The 16551-nt window shown below is 51.4% G+C and overlaps 1 protein-coding gene across 1 annotated transcript in view; it reads left to right on the forward strand.

The window, feature by feature from the left end:
• MED26 (mediator complex subunit 26) overlaps nt 1–14179 on the forward strand; it is a 53477-nt gene extending 39298 nt beyond the window's left edge. The window contains exons 2-3 of the mRNA XM_055344658.1: nt 11516–11590; nt 12401–14179. Coding sequence (XP_055200633.1) covers nt 11516–11590; nt 12401–14053 — 1728 coding nt within the window. The 3' untranslated portion in view covers nt 14054–14179. The remainder of the gene's footprint in view (nt 1–11515; nt 11591–12400) is intronic.
• Nucleotides 14180–16551: the final 2372 nt, after the last annotated feature.

Raw genomic sequence — 16551 nt, forward strand, 5'->3', positions numbered from 1 at the left:
AGTTTGGGTGCTGGGGCTGCAGGGAGAGTGCTACCTCTCCTCCCCTCCCCACATCCCCCTTCCCATCTGGTAGCCTGTTGGTGACCAAGGATGGCAGTTGCTCATGCTGCTCATGTGTGCTGATGAGGAGCTCCAGCTGCTGCCCTGGGCTTCCTCTTCCTGCGCTATGCTGCTCATGGGCACTGCTCTGCCTGGTCCCTGGTTGGCCCAGGCTGGGGTTTCTATCCCCTGGGCCGAGTTGCAGCTGCAATTACATGCTCCGGCCGGCCGCGGGTGTTCTGTGGGCTGTGTGATGGTCAGGGCCATGCAGGCAGTAGCCATGTTCCAGCTGTGGACTCTCCTGGGGAGCATATGGGCCCCTCTGATGAGGAAGTGCTTTTTTTGTAAGTGGTGAGCTTGGTGGCTACAGCTGGGACACAGCACCGCTGTCCCCTTCCCCCGGCCCAGCCGTGTCATTCTCCTAAGAAGCCATGAATGAAAGAGACTTTACCCTGTGGGTGTGAGGCTCCCACTGGGGTCCTGGAAGAGAACGGTACCTTGACCAGGCCAAGTGCAGATGACCTGAGGGAGGTTCCTCTTGCTCCTGCCTGGCTGTGGAACCAGGCAGAGCAAGGCCAGGAGGATGCACCTTCCAGAGCCAAGAGGGAGGGTCATGCCACACTGATGCCTTTTCCTTACTCGGGGAGATGGGGTGGGACATGCGCTGTGCTCAGCCAGGATCTCTGGGGGATGTAGGTGTTGCCACCTCTTACACCAACTTGTAGCGGAGGCAGTTTGATCCACAGAAAGAATGGCACCCACCTGGGAATGTGTGTGCAGTTCATCAGAAGCAGGAAGACTTATGCTGTGTGCCATTGCCGGGGCCTACAGTGCTCTTGTTGTCTACTAAGTGACCTGCTGCTTAGGGCAAGCACTGGGTGGGCTGAAGCCCCTGTTGTGGGTAAGTGTATGGATCTCCCTGGCTCTAGGCTGCCTTGGTGGAAAGGCAGAGGCAGCCCAGAGATCTGCTAGGCACAAAGCCAGTGGCTCTGTGTGGCTTCAAGGAACTCTGTAACCTGTGTGTTTACCTGCTGTGGCAGGTCGGGGAGAAAATATGTGGGCGAGATGCCGACACCACCAGCCTGGTGGCATCTTGGTGCCCTCCCTCATCCCACCTAGTAAAGCACCAGTGGGGCTGTCTGTGATAGGCAGAGCATATGCCTGGCTAATATAAGACTATACTCTGCCACCTTCTGGCTGAGTAGTGAGCCCTGGATCTCCATTACCTTTCCAGACCCTCAGTTGCCTTATCTGTAAAGTGGGATTGCAAGGATGAAAAGCTAGAGAGCTTAGCTCCTGGAGGAACCCAACAAATGGTGGTCCTCTGAGAATCAGGCTGAGGTGGGCCGCTCACAGCTCACTAATCGTGGGCCCCATCAGTGCTCAGACCTCAAGGAGCACAAGGTTTCCCCTTTGCCACCATGGCTGCACACATCCAGCTTAATTTCTAAGAGAATGGGGGTTTGGGGTAGGATGGAAACCCTTGATGCATGGAGAAAAGAAGGGTGAGCAACAGGCCTCCCAGACTCTGAAGCTCAGTGTCTCGGTTCCTTGTTTCACATGGCTTTGGAAATCCCCCATGGGGTGGTAATTACTCAGGGTCTGGGGTTTACCTACATAGCCCCTGAAATAGGGGAGGAGGAGGCTGGTCAATGGTAGGTTCACCCCACTGCACTGGCCCCAGCTCTGCACACAAATCCAGGATCAGACCAATGATCTGATTCACAGAGCAACTTTCAGACATGAAAGGGGGCCAGTTAAAATATTTTTTACATGATGAGGGCCAGTTAAAATATTTTTTCCAGTGGGGTTTTGTTTTAAAGATGATTCCATGTACCTTGTTACAGGCAGGTTTCTGAAGCCAATCTGGTTGGCGTCCTGGACTCTGGTTGGCTCTGGAGGAGCCAGTGATGACACTGGGTTTCAGAGAGCTGCCACAGGGCAGCATTGGCTGGCTGTCCCTTCCCTCTTCACTCTTTACCATGTTTCCACCTTCTCTGGTCACCCGACCTGACCTGGGCCCCACTGTGAGATGTCCCCAGACTTTGCCCTTCCCCTAGCTTCTGACCTCATGTATGTGTGAATACACACATGCTAGTCTCTGCAGATGGGCAAGTACTTTGGTGTGGCTTGGGGCTTGCAGTCTTGTCAGAAGCCTAAGGTGCTGACTCCTCCCTCCCTGGCCTTAGCAGTCTGGCAGCCCAGCCACAGAACCTGCTCTCTCTGTGGGTGTAGCCATCCCCAGCTCTCTGGAGAGCCCCTCAGGAAGCTGTGTGGCCCATGTCTGGTTGGGTGCCCCCCTGGACCCTGTGGCATCCTCCCTGAGGGCAGGCAGCAGCTTTGGAAGCATGAAGAATCAGACATGCCCGGTTTCCAGTTCTCTGTGGGCTCTTTGCAGGGAGTCGTGGACCTGCCTCAGAGAAAAGACCCCAGACCTTTTCCACACCAGGGATGCAGGCAGTCTTTACAGAGTCTGTTGAGTAGCAGCTCAGTTGCCTGCAGGGGGCTTAGTGAGAATGTCCAAAGGTCGCACCAGATACAATGTGCCCTGTAGTTTGACTCAGAGGTAGTGGGGGCTGAAAGCAGGCTCACCGTGGAGGGAGACTGCATCCCACCAGCCCTTGGCCTCACTCCCCACACAGATACCAGATGAGACAGCGAGAAGCTACCATGTGCAATTGGAAAACAGGTATTTGCTCACTTCACTTCCATGCGTTGGTGTGTCTGCCAACTGCCGTCTCATTCCATATCCAGTAACCCCTCCCATCCACATGTGAGGAAATGGGTGAATTTTGTAGCCATTTAGATTTGTGGCTAATTTCAAAAATAAAAGTAGAATAATGTAACTGTGCCCTGGCTTCAGTAAAAATCAGTTTACAGCCAATCAGCCTCACTTCATCCATCCCCTCTCTGCCACCCACACCCAAGTGCATCATTTCTCCAGTAAACATTCTGAACTGTGTCATTAAAAGCTGCGGGTAAGCAGTGTACCTTTAGCGGTTCCCACAGAGCTCAGCGTGCCATGGAGCACCACGCAGGCTCCTCGCTGCCCCCACTTGGCCCCAGGGGGTGGGGGAACAGGGATGTCACCAGCCTTGGGTACAAACAGAGTGGTAGCATCCTGTGTTCCTTGGCCCAGAATTGTGCCCAGGCTGCTTCTATGGGGTGCTGTCCTCTCCTTTGTGCTGTCACCTGTGTGCATCCAGCCCCCCTTCCTCCTGTGCTCTGTGAGCCAAGCAGCAAATACCACTGGTTAGCCTGGCGGGAGTGGTGACTTAGCATGCTCTGAGGGTCTCCCCAGGAACAAAGGCCTTTCTGCTTCCTCTGTGCCTGCTCTTGGTTCTCATGTGGTGGGAAGACCCTCCCTCCCCCATAAAAGCCCTGGGAACTGGGTTGGTAGTAAGGAGCATGTGTCCCTGGGGTGTCCCATAGATGTGAGTGAGGATGTGCTTTCTCTCTCCCCATGCCAGAGCTGGGGGGTACCTTGTTTAGGGGTGCCTGTGTATCCAGTGCTGCAGACACTGGCTGATTGAGCTGCCTGTGTGACGCTGACTTTCCTGTCTTACAGAGTATATACATGATTGTGCCCCCATGAACCTCCAGTCTAGGATCTGAAAGCACTCAGTGAGGTAGTTAAGGAATCACTTCCACCAGTAGTCTCCTACTGGCTTCCTGCCCTTCCTTTGGAGCAGACCTTGGGGTCTTCTCTGTGTGCCCCCCCACCCCTGCCCGGCCTGCCCTGCCTGCTTCCTGCACTTCCAGAGTAGCCCTCCTGTTCTGACACTTTACTTGCCCAACTACCATGGGCACAGGGTAGGGCAAAACACTACCAACCTGTGGGCTCCTTGGCTAGGTGATTAATTACTTCCAATGAAGAGGGCGTTCAAATAATAGGTGGGCTAAAATGGTGAGCAGTTCATTCACATGGGAAGTCCTCATTGGTAGAAGGCGGAGGTGACACTTGGCTTTTTTAATTGTTAAGGGTATACAAATTAAGTTGCATCTGCTGAAGGAGCCCTAAGGAGAAAATGAGACTTTGGGCACTCAGACATCCTTCAGTGTGAATCCTGCCCCTTTTGGGAAAGCCCTTTGGCAGGTGGTTTTGAGAGGTGTTTTGTTTTTGTTTTTGTTTTTTTGAGAACAAATCTCAAGTGATACCCAGAGGAGGAAAGGGCCACCAATGCACCAGGCTATTCCTGACAGCAAGAGGTTTGCACATGGCCCTGGGACTCTGGCCTGCAGAAGCGCCCAAAGCCCCACTTGAGGGCAGTGCCCAGGAGCTGCCCAGAGGCTTCTTCCTCCTACAGGAATGGAACAGTATCTGTGTTGTGATTATGAATGGTGAGTATATTTTCCTACAGACAGGTGCCAAGAAGGACCCAGAATGGGGCAAAGACAAATGGTCTTTTGGTGTCATGGCAGCAGTTTAGCTCCCACAGTGGCTAAAGTTGAGAGGCAGGTTGTGTAGGAGCCAGCTCACTTCCCCACCGCCTCTTCTTCCTCCTGGCATCCTGGCTCATGCCACTGTCTTCACACTGGTCCTCCCTCCCCTCTCCAGGGTTTTGGTGCCATGTCACCATCTCCTTAGGTGCTAGGACCTCTCCTGTCTACCCTGGGAGGCCCCACTCAGGTGCTGACCTCTCCGTATGTATGCCTGGTGTGCCTTACACTTCACACTGACCTCCCAGGCCTGAGGGCCCTGTGCTGAGCTTTGCAGGCCTGGAACCGGTTAGGAGCTTCCCAGTGGCCACATCTCATCCCGTCTCTGCTAATCATAGGGCCCTCTCATCAAGAGTGAGAGGTCTGCCACTCCTATGTGGGTGAGTGGGTGGTTTGGTAAGGCTGGTTCAATAGTCTTCCATCTTGGCATGCCTGACCCAGGCACAGACTGGGTTGGCTGGGGTGACACTGTTTACTGGGTCTGAGGCCCAGGCCTGGCCAGGCACTGCACAGACTCCTGCCTGTTGGGTGTGGTGAGCGTCAGGGCTCGGGGCCAGACTCCTTGTAGCATTTTCTGGGTCTGCTTCCTGGTCCTCAGGGGACTGATTGCACCTGGAATGCCCAGGTGGCACCTCCCACACAGTGCTCAGTGCCCTCACCATCATGACTTTGGGGTGGGGCAGAGCCAGAGGAATGAGCCCCCAGGATGGTCCTGAACTAGGCAGCCAGGGCAGAAAGAGGTAGGCGGGGGTAGCATCTTCCACAGGGTTGAGAGCTGGAGAGCCTGCTCAAAGCCAAACTCTGGCACGCACCTAAGTGTAGGAGCTCCTCAGCAATGTCAGTATGACCTGTAGACTTCACCCTGTCCCACTCCTGCACAGCTTCCAAGAGGGGCTCCAGCTGCATGAGCCCTATGGTACCAGCTTGCTTCCAGCCTCCCGAGTTGCCCAGGTGTTGTGCCTCCCTCCTCTCTTATCTGGCAGCAGGACAGTGTCTGCCTCAAGGACTAGGACAGTCTGTGCTGCCGAGCTTGCTCTCCAGGGACTGTGGTTCAGGAATATGCGGGGACCCAGGGCTCTAAATATATCAGGGTGAGGTCACTGCAGTGGAGATAGGCCATGTGGCAAGCCCAAGACCCCAATGGGACAGGAAGTGAGTGGCCTTGCTGTCCCTGTGGTACTGGCCTCCTCACTACCCAGTCTCCTCTTTCGCTGAATCCCTGTCCCTGGCACGTCAAGGATATGTAAAGGATAGAATGTGTCTCCTCTCAGACCTATTCCCTCAGTGCAACTTGGAGTAGGTTTTTGGGGCCCCCTGGCAAAGGGGCAGCTGTGTGAGAACTGTCAGGCAAAGTCAAGGCAACTGTTGTTGCTCTATGGTTACTGCAATTTACAAGCAGAAAAGACACATGGAACCTGAGGTGGCAGTTGGAGTGACAGCTGCCTTCAGCTGGAAATAAGGCAGATAAGCTGGGAATACACATGACCAGCAAGGTACCAGCCATCAAGGATGTCTACATCCTAGTCCCTGGAACCTGGGCATGTGGTACCTTACATGGCAGAAGGGACTACGCACGTGTGACTAAGGCTGTAGACCTGCATTGGGCCCAGCCTAATCAAATCATTAGAACTGGAGACTCTTTCCTGGCCGGGCCAGGGATACAGTATGAGGACTTAGCCCTGTTACTGACTTGGGAGCTGAACTGAGGTGCCATGAGCTGGGGAACGCAGTGCCCTCCAGAAGCTGGAAATGGCCTTCTGATGATAGCCAGCAAGAAAAGGGGCCCCTCAATCCTACGGCTAGGAGGAGTAATTCTATCAACACTTGAAGGAATAGGAAACGGCCCTTGAGAGCTTCCCAGAGAGGGTGGCTTGCCTACACCTGGATCTCAGCCCAGGGGGACCTGAACCACACACCTGAACCACGCCCTCCACAACCTGACATGATATACATGCATGGTATTTCAGCCACTCAGTTTGTGATCCTGTATGATCATTTTGGCAGCAACAGGAAACCAATACAGCACAGTGCTGGCGAGCATGCAAGAACTAGGCTTCCCCACCTTCCTCTCCTACAGTGGACATGGAGTGGGAGCAGCCTCCCCAGCAGCTAATTACAATCGTGATGACCTTGGTGTCAACAACCCCTCAAGCAGCTTGTGTTAGCCCTCTAGTAAAGGTGGAGATTGTAGCTTTGTTTGTAGCAGTGAGAAAGGAGGGATACAGCACTGTTCAAGTGCCCCTGCCCCCAGCTGGAAGGAAGAGCAAAGCCGGGAGGTCTGTGATGCTGGGGGTTTCTGATGTTAGAAGAAGCAAGGCATGGAATCATACTTTGCTTTGGGTTTTTTTTTTTTTTTTTTTTAATGTGCAGTAAGTGTATACACAAGCTTCTGTATGCAAGGAGTGTTTTTGGAAAAGATACAAGGAAACACTGCAGTGGCTGGCTAGGAGATGTACCTTTCCTTGTGCCCTTTTGCGTGCCTGCGTAGCTCAGTTCTAGTGTGTGTGGGTGTGTGATGTGCTTACTGTGTGATCTTGTGGGGGAGGGGGGCCTCCTCAGGGTCTGGGCTCCCCTGCCCACCAGCCCACTGAAACCAGCAGCTGCTGAGCAGGAACTCTTTATCTCTTCTGGAGTCGAGCCCTTCACTGGGCATGCTTTGTCAGCACGTGCTCCCAGGCTGAGGTTTGCTTCTTGTAGTAAACAGACGTTCTGAATCGTGAAGCCTAGTTTGTCAGTATTTTTTCTTAGACAGTGACTGCTTTGGAGGTCCTAAGAAATCTTTGTCTACCTCAAGGTTGCAAAGATACTTTCCTGTGTCTCCTAGAAGACTTAAGAGTTTTTGCATTCATATTTAGGTCTGTGATTGATTTTAGGAGCTAATATATACATATTATATATAATTTTTAAGAAAGCTCTATGCCCAACATGGGGCTTAAACTCACACATGCTCTACTGACTGAGCCAAGTTCGTGACTGATTTTAAATTAATTTTTGAGCATGCTCTGATGTTTGGTGTAAATAGAATCATGCAGTCTGTGTTTTCTGTGACTCTACCCTCTGTGATCTGAGCTTTGTATTGTTGGTGCACTGAGGCTACTGTTGGCTTACTTCTGTTGCTCTTGAATTTTTCATTCTGTTACTTTGACTCTTGGAAGGCACTGGTGTTGCGTGACCTATACCTTTGTATGCCGTCTCCTATCTGTAAAATGTGATGATAACGGGGCCTTCTCCTTAGGGTTGTTGCAGCTCCAGAGTGGTGCTGTATGGACACACTTGGTACGAGGGTAGGGCCTGGCCCACAGCAGGCAGCATACAAGAGATGGGATGGCTTGGTCAGAAGGTCTGCACACGTGAGACTACCAAAGGCCATTGCTCCCCATACTTGGCTGCGCCCCAGAACTACCGGGTATTGTCAGATGCCACTTCTGCTGGTTGGCGGGCATGTCTGTAGGGCAACCGCTCCTGGCTTCCATCTGTACTCCCTGATGCCTGTGAGAGCTGAGCGCTGGGGATGCCATCTTCTGTTTTGCCCAGTGCCTGTTACTGTCTGCTGGCCTGGGGTTTCTGTGTTCCAGATACAGATCCTCAGGGCTGAGTGGTATCTGTCTTCTCCAAGTTTGTGACTTTGTGGTGACTTTGGATGAACTCTAAAGATCTGGTTAATATAGCCAAATTGATTGGATTACTGTGTGCAGGCATTCATTCCTCAGGAGATACTGCAGATTAGGCTTCAGACCCCCAAAATAAAGCGATGGTCGCAGTAAACCAAGGCAAATGAAGTTTTTTGTTTCCCAGTGCATATAAAAGTGGTGTTTACACTATACCATAGTCTGCTAAGTGTAGAATAGTAGTAAGTCTAAATAAACAAGGTATATACCTTAACTAAAATACTTTATTACTGGGGGCGCCTAGGTGGTGCAGTTAAGCATCCAACTCTTGATTTCAGCTGAGGTCATGCTCTGAGTCATGAGATCAAGCCCTGAGTCGGGTTCCACACTGGTTGTGGAGCCTACTTAGGATTCTTTCTCTCCCTTTCCCTCCCCTAATTTCTAAAACAAAAACAACCCCCCGCCCCCAGCTTCATTACTAAGAAAAAAAATACTAACCATTATCTCGTTTTTAGCGAGTCATAATCTTTTTGCTGACGGAATGTCCTGCCTCTGTGGTGATGGCTGCTGACCGATCAAGGTGGTAGTCGGTGATGGCTGGGGTAGCTGCACCAGTTTCTTAAAATCAAGACAATGAAGTTTGATGCATTGATGGGTCTCTTCCTTTCATGCCCAATTTCTCTGTAGCATGCGATGCTGTTTGATAGCATTTTACCCGCAGTAGGACTTTTTAAAAACTTTATTTATTTATTTATTTATCTATCTATCTATCTATCTATCTATCTATCTATCTATCTATCTATCTATTTATTTAACTAACAGAGAGAGAGAGGCGCGCAGAGACACAGGCAGAGGGAGAAGCAGGCTCCCGACGTGGGACTCGATCCTGGGTCCCCAGGATCAGGCCCTGGGCTGAAGGCGGCGCTAAACTGCTGAGCCACCCAGGCTGCCCAGTAGGACTTCTTTCAAAATTGGACTTAGTCCTCTCAAATACTACTACTGCTTTATCAACCCAGTTTCTGTATTCTAAATCCTTTGTCATTTCAACAATCTTCATAGCAGCTTCACCAGGAGTAGGTTCCATCTCAGGAAACCATGTTTTGTTCATCCATTAGAAGTAACTCCTCATCTGTTCAAGTTTTAGCATGAAATTGGAGCAATCCAGTCCCATACTCACGTTTCACTTCTGATTCTAGCTCTCTTGCTGTTTGCATCACACCTGTGGTTACTTCCTCTATGGAAGTCTTAAACCCTCAAAGTCATCCATGAGGGTTGGAATCCACTCCTTCAGATTCCTGTTCATGTTGATATTTTGGCTTCTTCCCATGAGTCACAGATGTTCTTAATAGCATCTAGAATGGTATATCCTTTCCAGAAGTTTTTCAATTTACTTTGCCCAGATCCATCAGAGGAATCACTATCTATGGCAGCTATAGCCTTATAAAACATACTTCTTAAAATAATGAGACTTGAAAGTTGAAATTACTCCTTGATCCATGGACTGCAGAATGGGTGTTGTGTCAGCAGGCATGAGAACATTAATCTCATTGTTCGTCGCCATCAAAGCTCTTGGGTACCATGTACACTGTCAATAAGCGGTAGTATTTTGAAAGGAATCTTTTTTCCTAAACGCGGTATGTCTCAAGAGTAGGCTTAAAATAGTCTGTAAACCATGTGGCAAATTGATGTGCTGTCATGAGGCTTTGTTGTTCCATTTCTAGAGCTCATGCAGTCGATTTGGCATAATTCTTATGGGGCCCTAGGATTTTCCAAATGGTAAATGAGCATCGGCTTCAATTTAGTCACCAGCTGCATGCATGAGCCCCCAATAAGAGTCAGCTTGTCCTTTGAAGCTTTGAAGCCAGACATTGACTTCTCCTCTCTAGCTATGAAAGGCCAGCATCTTTTCCCAATAGAAAGCTGTTTGGTCTACATTGAAAATCTGTTGTTGGATGTAGCCACCTTTATCAATTATCTCAGCTTCTTCTGGATCCCTTGCTGTGGCTTCTACATCAGCACTTTCTGCTTCACCTTGCACTTTTAGGTTACGAAGTTGGCTTTTCCTTAAACCTCATGAACCAACCTCCACTGGCTTCAGACTTTGCTTCTGCAGCTTCCTCACCTCTTCCAGTTTTCAATGAATTGAAGAGAGGTAGAGCCTTGTTCTAGACTAGGCTTTGGCTTAAAGGAATGTTATGGTGTTTGATCTTATATCCAGACTAATCAAACTTGGTCCACATCAGCAGTAAGGCAATTTTGCTTTCTTATCTTCTGCTTGTTCACTGGAATAGCATTTTAATTTCCCTCAAGAACTTTTTTTGCCTTCACAGTTTGGCTGTTTGGCACAAGAGGCCTTTCTTGGTTTGGGGCTTTGGGCAGGCCTTCCTCTCACTAAGTGTACTCATTTCTAGCCTTTTAAAGTTATTAGTAAAAGGTTTTATTTATTTGAGAGAGACAGGGGTAGCGAGAGAGAGCACAAGTGGGGAGGAGAGGGAGAAGCAGACTCCCTGCAGAGCAGGGAGCCCGACGTGGGGCTCAGTCCCAGTATCATGACCTGAGCCAAAGGCAGACGCTTCACAGACTGAGCCACCAAGATGCCCCCCATTTCTAGCTTTTGATTTAAAGTGAGGGATGTGTGACTTTCCTCACTTGAACACTTTGAGGCCATTTTGTAGGGTTATGGGTTGGCCTAATTTCAATATTGTTGTGTCTCAGGGAATAGGGAGACCCAAGGAGAGGAGACAGAGGAATGGCTGGGCAGCGGAGCAGTCAGAACACACACAGTATGAATCAAGTTTGCCATCTTGTATGGGTGCAGTTTGTGGCACCCCAAAACAATCACCAATAGTAACATCAAGAATCACTGATCACACAGATCACTATAACAAATATAACAATGGAAAAATCTGAAATATGATCAGAATTACTAAAATGTGACACAGAGACACAAAGTGAGCAAATGCTGTTGGAAAAATGCCACCAACAGACTTGCTCAATGCAGTGTTGCTACAGACCTTCATTTGGTAAAAAAACACAGTATCTGTGAAGTGTATTAAAGCTACGAACAACAAAAGGAAGTATGCCTTTATTGTTCTTTTAAACTTGGTGTTTTATTTGATAAATCTTCAGCACCACGCCCCCCCCCCCCCCATGAGATGGTAGAGTAAACACCTCTGCCATATCAAGAGCAGATCTTATTTCATGAATGTCATGGGTTTCAGCCATGTGATAACCACTTGGGCAGGCAGGCATGTCCATGGACGGGCTCATGAGCACTGGGTACCTTGTTGGCTCTGGGAGCAGGTAGGAGGAGGAGGCTGCATGAGAACTCTGGTGTTGCTGACTCCATTGGCCCTTGGGGAGAGAGGCCAGAATGGGCTAGAACAGGGAGAAGGGCAGAGGTTTGACAAGTGGCTCTTGTTTTGCAGATCCGGAACATGGTGGCGGTGCTGGAAGTCATCTCCAGCCTGGAGAAATACCCCATTACCAAAGAGGCACTGGAGGTGAGTGTCCCCAGGACCCAATATTGGGAGCACGGTGGGCTGAGCTTGGCCTCCCGCAGCCCAAGTCCTTTGTGGCTTCTTGGAGCCTTGTGCTCTCACTGGCCAGATGAGGACTTAGTAGTGCTGAGTGAGGGGGGTGCATACTCTCCTGGCCTTTGCTGTGCCAGAAGCTACATCTTCCTATAGGTACTGCAGGAATTGGGTGGCTTTAGTCTCAGGCCTGGGAGGCATGCCTGAGGGGTTAAGCTCCAGTGAATGATGCTGGCTCAGGCCCTCCGTTTGCTGTTGCCTTTGCCATAGCGTTACTCCCAAAGAGCTTCCTTGGCATAGTGTCATTGCACTGGCTTTGATGGTCCACAGCCTCCAGGTCAGAAGCCTGTGGGATGGTGCTTTTTTTTTTTTTTTTAAAGATTTTATTTATTTATTCATGAGAGACACAGAGAGAGAGAAAGAGAGAGGGGCAGGCAGAGGGAGAAGCAGGCTCCATGCAGGAAACCTGATGCAGGACTCAAGATCATGCCCTGAGCTGAAGGCAGGCGCCAAACCGCTGAGCCACCCAGGGATCCCGGGATGGTACTTTTGAAGATGCCTCCTGTGGCCCTGAGACCCTAAAGTTTAAGGACTAGATTCAGGAAGTTAGATGTCACAAAGGGCCCCAAATCCTTATGGGTTTTGTATCCAGGAACTCTGTGGTTTAGGGGTCAGTGGGATTAATCAAAGACTAGGGGCCCTTCCCACCGTTTCTGGCTCAACTCCCTTTTCATGGGGGACTTCTTTCCCAAAAGCATGTCATCGTCTCTCTGGTTGTAGGAGACTCGACTTGGGAAGCTCATCAACGACGTACGCAAGAAAACCAAGAACGAGGAGCTCGCCAAGCGGGCCAAAAAGCTGCTGCGGAGCTGGCAGAAGCTCATCGAGCCCGTGCACCAGAATGAGGCGGCGCTGCGAGGGCTGGGGGGCGGCACCGGCTCTGCCAACGGGGGTGCTCATAACTGCAGGCCGGAGGCGGGGGCGGCCGGCACGCCTAAGAGCATCCATGACCTGAAGAACCGTAACGACATCCAGAGGCTGCCTGGGCAGCGGCTGGACAGGCTGGGCAGCCGCAAGCGCCGCGGAGATCAGCGTGACCTCGGCCACCCTGGGCCACCTCCTAAGGTCTCCAAAGCCAGTCATGACTCCCTGGTACCCAATTCGTCCCCTCTCCCCACCAACGGGATCGGTGGGAGCCCCGAGGGCTTCCCTGGTACCCTGGACGGCAGTGGGCACTCAGGCCCTGAGGGCGGCCGCCTGGAGCACGGCGAGAGCGACAAGCACAGTGGCAAGATTCCGGTCAATGCCGTGCGGCCGCACACCAGCTCCCCGGGCCTAGGCAAGCCACCCGGCCCCTGCTTGCAGACAAAGGCTGCAGTGCTGCAGCAGCTGGACCGGGTGGATGAGACTCCAGGCCCTCCCCATCCCAAGGGGCCGCCTCGCTGCTCTTTCAGTCCCCGGAACTCACGGCATGAGGGCTCCTTTGCCCGGCAGCGGAGCCCATACACACCCAAGGGCTCCATGGCCAGCCCCTCTCCACGGCCCCAGCCGCTTGATGCCACACAGGTGCCATCACCGCTTCCACTGGCCCAGCCGTCCACACCACCTGTGAGGCGGCTCGAGCTGCTACCCAGTGCAGAGAGCCCGGTGCGCTGGCTGGAGCAGCCCGAGGGCCACCAGCGACTGGCAGGGCAGGGTTGCAAGGTGGGGCTGCCCCCAGCTGAGCCCATCCTTCCCCGGGCGGGCTTTTCTCCGGACTCCTCCAAGGCAGACAGCGATGCTGCCTCATCTGGTGGCTCGGACAGCAAAAAGAAGAAGAGGTACCGGCCTCGTGACTACACAGTGAACTTGGATGGGCAGGTGGCTGAGGCGGGTGTCAAGCCTGTTCGGTTAAAAGAGCGGAAGCTCACCTTTGACCCCATGACCAGACAGATCAAACCTCTGACCCAGAAAGAGCCAGTGCGGGCTGACAGCCCTGTGCACACAGAGCAGCCCAGGACAGAGCTGGACAAGCCCGAGGCCAAGGCCAGCCTCCAGAGCCCTTTTGAACAGACGAACTGGAAGGAGCTGTCGCGCAATGAGATCATCCAGTCCTACCTGAGCCGGCAGAGCAGCCTGCTCTCATCATCAGGCGCACAGACCCCTGGGGCTCACCACTTCATGTCTGAGTACCTGAAGCAGGAGGAGAGCACCCGGCGTGGGGCCAGGAAGCCGCATGTGCTGGTGCCTCACAGCGCGCCCACGGACCTCCCAGGCTTGAATCGAGAGGTTACACAGGACGATCTGGACAGAATCCAGGCCCACCAGTGGCCGGGGGTGAACGGGTGTCAGGACACACAGGGTAACTGGTATGACTGGACGCAGTGCATATCGCTCGACCCGCACGGCGACGACGGGCGGTTGAACATTCTGCCTTATGTCTGCTTGGACTGACCAGCCTGTCGGCCTCTAAGTGCATTCCCACCTTGCAGTTAGCATGGCAGGCGGGCAGCCGGGGCCTGGCTGCCTCCAGTGGTTGGGAATCTGGGGAGTCCGGCCCGGGGCGGGAGGGAGGGGGCGGGAGTCTCGAGGTCTCTCCGTGCTCTTTCCTCAAAATTCTCCTTCTTTTGTGAAATGCTGCTACCAGTTTACTAACAAAATTGCAAAGGAAGGACCGTGTGTGGAAGGAAGGCCGGCAAAGTGAGTTCAGAACTCTATAGCAAACCAGCTATAAAAAGCGTTAGTTCCCCACCCCGGAAGAGGTGTGGACACTTCCCAGCACCCGTGAGCTGGGACCTCAGTTGCAGGCAGGCACAGAAAACCTAGGGGAGAGGTTACCTTTAAACACAGCAACAGAAGCACGCATCTCATCTATTTGCATTTTCCTTTTTTAAATTTGGCCCTGAGTGTCTGAGGCAGTGGGTGGACCTACACCATGGCCTCTGTTTGCACCCCACCTGGCCAGTGCTTCAGTCCTGACACGAGAAGCTTGTCAGCTGCAGCAAGCTGCTGGCAGCAGTTGGGCCAGCTGGCCAGCCAATACGACCTACACTCCATGGGCATCCACACATTTTCATCTGGTTTTGGTTCAAACCCCGTTTTGAAAAAAATGCTGCAAAAATTTGTTTCCTAGGAGTTTATTTTATCCCCCTCTTCCATCTGACCACCAGCCAAATAATTTTCCTCTTTCTCCTTTTTCAGTTTCCCCTTCCTGCACATATCTCAAGAATTTCACCTTTCTAGAGTCCCCTCCCAAAAAAATACAAAAGTAACCGCGGGTGCTACTGGTGTGTATGCTGTATTGTTGGGTAAGAGGAGACCTGTCTGTACGCTGGAAACACTCATAACCATTCCTTTAGATTCGTTTGCCTTATGGTTATTTGTCATAAAAGCGATTTGCAAAAACAAGGAGCCTTAGTGAATGTACAGTACCTAGACTTCTGTGTTCTCAGGACACAGAAGGGAGCAACTTTGCTATTTGGTCCAGTAAGTGGACACCTTGTGATATAAATGTGGAAATAAAAAAAAAAAAAACATTTGCACAAACCAGTCTCAGAATCGTTACTAATCTGGTCCTTTACAGTCAAATCAACCTTTCTGGATTTGCTAAGACTGGGACCTCGTGTCCGAGGTTTGGGCTGCATAGCCAGACTGCAGGGAGGTGGACAGGGCAGGGTGGCCAAGCCTGCCCTATTATTATTCTGCATGAAAACTGATCTCTGCCGGCCTTTCCCTCATTCGGGTCCAGGTTGCCTCTCCCACCTCGGGTCACCTGTTAGCTTTGATTGACAGAGACTGAAAGTCCACATGAAGGAATGTTACCCCGTCTCCATCTGGACCTCACCTGCCCCAGAGAAAGAAGCCCTCCAAGGAAGTTCCACGTCCCAGGTCTCGGTAACCTTGTTTTACCCAACAAAATATCAGGCTCTTACAGGGTATGGCCCAGAGCTATTTCTGGCAGTGTACCCCCTGGCTCTGCCGCAAGGCTGCTAGGTCCCCATGCAGGCCTGGGACTGTCTTAGTAACTGGCAGGTGCTATATTTTAAAAATAACTTTTCTGCCTTGACTATAAAGGTGATTATATTTCCTTCTCCCTCCATCCCTCAAACCATAAGCTAAGAATTTGGTTTTCAAACTTTTTCACTTCAGAATAGGTCATGTTGGATGTACTACTTTATTTCACAGATGAGGAAGCAGCTGCCCCTTAGGTACAGTCCCTTAGAGCAAACCAAGGGGTCCAGGAGCAGTGAGTCAACACAGAACCACAATTTCAGAAGCAGCAGGAATATCTGACCTGTCCTGAGTGCAGGGACCCACCCACCCTTAGATAAGGGCAGTGGATGAAGTGGCTTTGAGGACAGGCTGAGGTTGAACTCTGGACCTGCCATCTATCAGTTTGTGTGGCCCTAACAATCACTTCACTCCTGTACACATGTCTATCTGGAAGATGAACGTGCTTACCGGGGAGCTGTTAGGATAAGTTAAAAGAGTTTGGGGGGGGGTGTCAGGGGGCGCATGTCCGTAGAACCCTTTGTGCTATGGAGTAACTACTTTCCTAGTTACTGTGCCTGTAATGTGGGCCAGCCCTCCTGCTGTGAGTGTCCCCAATAAGTGACTTACTCAGTGACAAGGGGTCATAAGCATAGCTGGAAGACCCTAGGGTACAGCCTGGCATCTTAGGAGCACCTCCTTTTCTCAGACGTGGACTTTAGGACAGGTCCCTGCTCTCTGCGCCCACTTGCAGGGTCCATGTCTGTGTCTGAATATCCAGATAAACATGCTGCCTGCTTTTGAGAACACAAAGTTAAGATTTCCCTTTTTCACATTTTGGACATCAGTGGGTTGCCACTTTCTAATTAACCAAGTAAGGACACTGTAAGGGGGCATTAAACCTCTCCCCCCACCCCCACCCCCAAAGAACGTCAGTACATAATTTTTGGAACAAATCACAG

This window comes from Nyctereutes procyonoides, unplaced genomic scaffold (assembly GCF_905146905.1).
Source record: "Nyctereutes procyonoides isolate TBG_1078 unplaced genomic scaffold, NYPRO_anot_genome, whole genome shotgun sequence".
Lineage (NCBI taxonomy): Eukaryota > Metazoa > Chordata > Mammalia > Carnivora > Canidae > Nyctereutes > Nyctereutes procyonoides.